The sequence below is a fragment of the Crocodylus porosus genome, unplaced genomic scaffold (assembly GCF_001723895.1).
Source record: "Crocodylus porosus isolate Cpor-Errol unplaced genomic scaffold, CroPor_comp1, whole genome shotgun sequence".
In the NCBI taxonomy this organism is placed as follows: Eukaryota; Metazoa; Chordata; order Crocodylia; family Crocodylidae; genus Crocodylus; species Crocodylus porosus.
The window spans coordinates 16,041,010-16,047,989 of NW_017728911.1; the positions used below are offsets into that span (position 1 = coordinate 16,041,010).

The 6,980-nt window shown below is 42.3% G+C and overlaps 1 protein-coding gene across 1 annotated transcript in view; it reads right to left on the bottom strand.

Moving 5' to 3' along the window:
• LOC109308760 (myocardial zonula adherens protein-like) overlaps positions 1-6,980 on the bottom strand; it is an 81,637-nt gene that overhangs the window by 57,939 nt on the left and 16,718 nt on the right. The window contains exons 3-4 of the mRNA XM_019533164.1: positions 4,680-4,838; positions 1,909-2,001 (exon numbers count right to left, since the gene is read on the bottom strand). Coding sequence (XP_019388709.1) covers positions 1,909-2,001; positions 4,680-4,838 — 252 coding nt within the window. The remainder of the gene's footprint in view (positions 1-1,908; positions 2,002-4,679; positions 4,839-6,980) is intronic.

A 6,980-nucleotide genomic window follows, 5' to 3' on the forward strand; every position in this document is an offset into this window, starting at 1 on the left:
GTGCTTTATGCTTCCAAATCCCCCCCACCCCTGGCCCCTACATGCTGTCCCGAGCAAGTTGGACTTCCAGAAAGCCAAGCAGGTTCCCATGGGGCAACTGCAACAGAAGCCCCGCCCAGAAGCTGCTGCTGGCTGGGCAGGGCACTTCTGCCCAAGATGATGGGAGCAAGGACCTATATTGGGGGGCGAGGGGGGAAGAGGAGGTTGTACACATGGCTGCCTCGCTCCCAACCTCACGGGGGGGAAGGGCTGGGCAGGGCACAATTTGTTGTGGGGTGCTGCAGGCCGGATTAAAGTGCCTGGCAGGCTGGATCCAGCCTATGGGCTGTATTTTACCCACCCCTATTTTACCAATTACTATATATTAATCAAGCCACACATAAACTGGGTCAGAAGATCAGCAGAAGCTAGTGCACTTAGTAGCGGAGTGTGTATACATGTAAACCAAGACTGTAAGAGTGTGAATTACTGAAATTATGCTTGGGAGGTCAAAAGCAACAACCAACAGGAAGAGAAGAGTGCTTAGAGGTAAAAAAGCTCAGTCTTTGGCTACAGGGAATCTGAGGAATGAGATACTGGGGAGGCACTGAGTGTATATTGATCCATTTACCCATAGTACTTTTGTTATCTTGCATACAGTTCATTTGACTCATACAGGGCTGAAAGACATTATTGTCCTCATAGCTATAAAATTTATGGTTTCTGGATCTATCAGTAACCATTAAACTTTAAAAAAAAAAAAAAAGGCTTAGCATACAGCAGGTGGAATACCCTAACACTGGTCACAGAGATTAAAATGTTTTATACCACAATTGCCTTCAGCCTAGGTGTGTCCCTGAAATTTGTTTTGCCTCTTGGGCGTGTCTATACATGCACTGGACTGTGCAATTGTTACAGCACCATCATTTAGTACTTGCTTAAGCACAGTTATTTTTAGCTGCTACTGCACACTACCATTGCTGTCACGGTTCCTGCCCAGCAGCAATATCTCACCATAGCAATGAGCTACAGCGCAATAGCCCATTGCTACAGTGATGTAGTGCTGCATGTAGACACACCTCTTATGCCACATCCTGATCTCTTTGAAATCAAAAGCAAAATTCCCAGTGGCTTCAGTGGGATCTGGTTTAGCCTTTAAGACAACATTTAGGGTAGAAAAAGCATTCAAAGATAAGAAATTAAACTTATATTCTGTTCACATTTTTCCACAGGAAATAAAAGGAAGTGAAAAAGGAACCAACATACATATTTTAAAGGCATACAAAAGTATGAGGAAGGTGTCCAACAATGGGTGAAGAAGGACTTTTTTTCCTTCATTCATTTAGTTTTGGAAGCAAATCTAGGAGATGCTACTACAGCTTGTCAGGAATTTTTAGACCAAACAGATTCTTCAGAAAATAGAGATTCATTAAAAGTGAAACATTTCTCCCCCACAAAAAATCAAGGTTCCCATGAAAACACAAGCAGGGTTACCATCCTGCCCAATTTGTTGATAGCCTCCCCAGTAAGACACTAGAGACAATTCTGGAGCAGTTTTACCACATAGATCCCAGAGCTTATAGAGTAACCCAGCTCAGTCATGGGACCAGGACCCTTGGGGAAACGAACTCTAGTTTCTCTGCTGCTATTCAATGATGGAGGGCAGTGAAACTGAAAAGAATCATGCAACAATCCCTCAGCATCTCAGGGAATACATTACATTCAGAAACAAGAGGTTTTAATGTTTCTAAAGAAGAATGTCTGCTTCCTGCTAGTGGAAAAAAAATTCAGAAGTATAGACATGAAAAGTAAAACTGAAAATGTTAAAATACTTTTCCCCCTCTGACATCCTGCAGTCCATAAAGTTTCTTGGGCAAATCTTGTGCGGATCCCCCATTGCACCATAATTACAAATAAATGTGATCTTACTGTCAATTCGTTGGTAAGTTGCTCTATTTTCCGTTTCATTTCATCATACTCCCCATACATTTGCTCTCTCACTTTTTCCAAAGTTGCTCTCACCTGTTTTCAGGCAAATTTAAAAACTTTATTATTCAAACTTTATTACCAGCATCTTTCAGATTAAAAACCAAACAACACTGCATCCCAAAAAACAAGGACTGCACACAGCGATCACCATTATTAAACAAACATTTGCCCAATCATATCTGCAATGCCTCAAATATTTCCCTGATCTGAGAATCTCAGATCTTGTATTCATTGGGCATCAGAAAGTTAATCTAACTGAAATGAGGGTAATAGAGGAATCTGAGAAGGATTACTTAAACTACATTACACCTGTATGTGGACAGACTTATTCCTAATTAAAAGAGGCCTTATTCTGAAAATGAATTAAGGCCTCATTAAAATTTTAGAGTGGATCAGTCAAGCCACATCAGGCTTCGATGTGGACACATTCATCCAGAATTATTTTTCCTGAAGGCTCCCACGCAGACAATCCTTTGGTACTCTGAGGGACTCATTTGTATATGCATGTAAGACAACACATACACATAAAGGTACAATGTTTCAGGGGACTTTACAGAATAAATTCTTAGAAAATGGCCTTAACTACTCTGAACATGGACACGGCCACCCCATAATGGCTGGCCCTCTTTGCACTGGTGTAAATGATTATATAAAAGGAACAGACCAATGGTGAACAGGAACAAGAATATTTAGAGAAAATGAAGGTATGCCTGCACTGGACGCTGCAGCTTGGCGCAAAGACACTAGATACAGCTCTAAAATGAGATACCATGGGTACTGGAAGCAATCTACTTCCAACAGCATGGACCACCAAGCTGAGCTATTTTACCCTGCCTCTCAAGAGGATAAACTAGTCCATCTGGAGATCTGTGCAGTGTTGTGCAGATTATATCTGCCACTATTCAGGTATCAGAAACAGTAAAGTCATGCTAGTGTGGTGCTGTCTGGACTAAAATGCCCTGCTTCTCTAAAGGGCTAAATCAACCCAGGATAAGAGCACCCCTAACATGACTATCTTCCTTCTGATACCCAAGTTCAACCATTCAGAACTAGCTTAGGTATCTCTTCATAGCACTGTGTTGTGCCATGTAGACATACCTTAAGTCCCTTCAATTACAAGAAGCCACTTGATAGAAGAAATCAAATAATCTTGATATTAGTAAAACAGTCTGTAACCATGAAAAAAAGACTGCAAGTACCCGTAAACAAAGTACAGATAGATTAGCCCAACTCTCAATGATCCTCTTCATTTTATTATCAATGTTATTCTCTTGTGCTTGAATTACTACACCATGCTATTTGTTGGCCATCTTCCATAAACAGCCTTCACAGACAATAGAGGTGAATGATCAAAAAAGCAGACTACTTGCTCTGTACTAATTAGGGAGACTACTGACAAACCCTGGAGAGCCAAAAAGCAACAAGTGAAACATCTGGCTCCAAAATAAATTGTTGGACTTTAAGCACAGAACTCAGAGGCTCCCACTACGCTTACAGGTACCACACTATTAACTAGTAAATTGCTCAATTACCTTAAAATCAGCTACACATGCAAAGTACTCATCACATGATAAATAAAACTCCAAACTCCTATATAAAGTTAGATCTCAAAAGTGTGTACTAATTTTATAGCTGGTTGCTATCAAGCTTTAGTTTGTATGTGTAGCAGGGTCTCCCCTGCAGCTGGAAGCCCCATCAACTGACAGGGCTTCCCACCACAGGGGTTCACCATGTCCAGCGGGAAACCCCTAGGTCTGGGGAATTGTGGATGCCATAATTCCCAAGGCTCGGAAGTACGTGAAACCCGCAGGCCTGGGGGATCATGGCTGCCACGATCCACTAGGCCCGGAAGTTTCATACACTCCCAAACTCTGGGGATCATGGCAGCTGCAATCCCCCAGCTCCTCTGGTACCTGGGACACACTCGCGGCTGGAAGCCCCTCAACTGAAGGGGCTACAAACCGAGCTTGCTTCTTGCTGGTGCAGGGGAAGCCCAGTATCAGGCTCCCCCTACATCAACAATAAGGGACAAAGGGATCTAATGATCAATCCTACAATCACACCTCCTGACTTGCACATGTGAATGGCAGGAGGTGTAACTGTGGATTGCTCATTAAATTCCATTGTGCTTTGAGAGCTGTTGCAACCTGAATTTATTAACATGTTTATAGAAAGGTTAGTTTATTACCATCACATTAAATAACTGCAGAGAAATCTGTATGAAGCCCATTTTTATTAGGCAATCCTCTCAAGTTAGTCCATTTATTCAGGACTTATGGGGACAATTTCACCTTGTTCAGAAGCCAGCACAAACCTAGAGGCATTATAGTCATTCTTTTAACTGGCTGCTTATACAAGTTTTCCAAATTTGATTTGGGATTATAAGGCCTGCAGGGGAGGCATGCGGTTTCTTTGGCAGTTTACTTCTCTAATGGAAGTGGGAATGAAATCACTTTAGTCAGCATGTGCTTAGGTTTCTTCCCTTTGCAACCAGCAAATGTAAGTTTATTATAGGGTCTCATAGCAGAACAGGACATGAATCTCTCCTGCTTGAATGAAAGAGCCAAATTTTTAACATTGGGGGAACCCTTCCCCAGCTCCATACCTGCTGTCAACAGACAGGACAACCATCCTATGTATTCACACTGATAACAAATGGAAAAGACATTTAAGAAAAGATCTTTACATTAAAAAGGATATATAAAACTCACATCTTTTATGTAATTCATCTCTTCTTTCAACTGGTCTGCTGACCAACCATAAACAACCATTTCATTCTTATGGTTATTGTCAGTCCTGTGTACTACACCATACACCATGCCACGGGAGAAATTCCTGGTAGACAGTCCATTTGGTACATGGTAGAGTTGCTATCAAAAAAGAAAGCAAGCACTCTTTAACCTGAAGTGCTACTAAATGTAAAAATAAGTACAATAAAGTCAGAAAAGGAAAGGGAGAATGCTACAGGTATGCAATAAGTGACAAATTTCACAGAACACTAAGTATTCCTCAAAGATGCAAGTATGTAAGTTCCTTTAGTCCTAAAGGGAATTATGACCTGAGGGCTATGGGACAACATAAATCAATGCAAGATACTTTCCTAAAACAAACATTTAGAGCTGATCACTTATGTGTAATATACATATACTCACAGTACAACTTAGATATGCATCACTCTTGCCAACTGTAAGAAAGGTGTTATTATGGGAAGTATTTTGCAATCCTAACAACAGATGGTGCAACCAACCACACCTATAAGATACACACAGAGTAGCTTAGATATAAATGTAATCATTCCATTGGCTTAATTTCATATCTGGATACTCAAAATTTAAGAAGTTGCATAATCACATACTACCATACTAGTAAAAAAAACACTCTGTAAAAATCATATAGAAAACAAAGCATGTTTTACAGGACTTAGGTGGGGACATGACTCAAGACAGACACCATTACCTGGACTGAACAATTCATTTCATAGTTTCGCCAAAACACTTCTCCTACATAAATATTTGAATTAAAGCATTAAAAAAAAATCCAGCTGCAGATACACAAACAAACAGTTGAAGCAAGTTACTTCACAACCTTGTGTAGCAAATGCATGCTTGCCTCTAAGGACCCGAGTACTAGCCATGGAACAGCTGCTGTCAGCCATTCTACCTCTCAAATCCTCACTGTTCCCTCTTTCCATTTTAATAACCAAATTTGTTGAACACCAGTCACAAATAACGTTCTACTGTGCTCCAGAACATTAGAAGAGTTACTTTAAAAATCATAGAACCGTAGAAAATTAGGGCTAGAAGGGACCTCAGGAGGTCACCTAGTCCAAACTCCTGCTCAAAGAAGGACCATCCCCACCCAGATCATCCCAGGCAAGCTTTGTCTAGCCAGCTTTTGTAAACCTCCAAGGATGGAGCTTCCACCACTTCTCTGGGTAACCTGTTCCAGTGTTTCACTACTCTCCTAGCGAGAAAAGTCTTCCTACTATCTAACATAAATTTCCCTTGCTCAACTTGAGGCCACTGCTTCTTGTTCTGTCATCTGCCACCACTGAGAACAGTCTAGCCCCATCCTCTTTTGAACCCCCCTTCAGGTAGTTGAAGGCTGCTATTAAATCTCCTCTCCATCTCCTCTTTTCTAGACTAAAAAAGCCCAGTTCGATCAGTCTTCCCTCATAAGTCATGTCCAACAGTCCCCTCACCATTTCTGTCACCCTTTACTGGACTCTCTCCAATATCTCTACATTATTTCTGTAGTGGGGGTCCCAAAATTGAATACAGCACTCCAGATGTGGCCTCACCAGCGTTGAATAGAGGGGTAGAATCACTTCCTTTGACCTGCTGGCAACACTCCTACCAATGCAGCCCAGTATGCCATTAGCCTTCTTGGCAACAAGGGCACACTGTTGGCTTATATTCAGCTTACTGTCTACTGTGTCACCCAGGTCCTTTTCTCCAGAGCTGCTGCCCAGCCAGTCAGCCCCCATGGTACTGGTGCAAGGGACTGTTCCATCGTAAGTGCAGGACTTTGTACTTGTCCTTGTTGAACCACACGAGATTTTTTGGCCCAATCCTCCAGTTTGTCTAGGTCACTCTGAATTCTAGCCCTGCCCTCCAGCCTATCTACTACTCCCCCACAGCTTGGTGTCATCTGCAAACCTGCTGAGGGTGCCCTCTATGCCACCTTCCAGGTCACTGCTGAAGACGTTGAACAAGACTGGCCCCAGGACTGACCCCTGGGGCATTCTACTTGATACTAGCTGCCAACTAGACATCGAGCCATCAATTACTAGTCTCTGAGCCTGATGCTCTAATCAGTTTTCTATCCACCTCGCAGTCCACTCATCCAGCCCATACTTCTTTAGCTTGCCTGGGAGAATGTTGCGGGAAACTATCAAAAGCCTTGCTAGAATTGAGGTATACCACAGGTGTTTTCAACCTTTTTTAATAAGTGCACCCCTGGCAGCCAGACATGGAGCAGGGGTGAGGGGTGGTGCATGGCCATATGCGGAG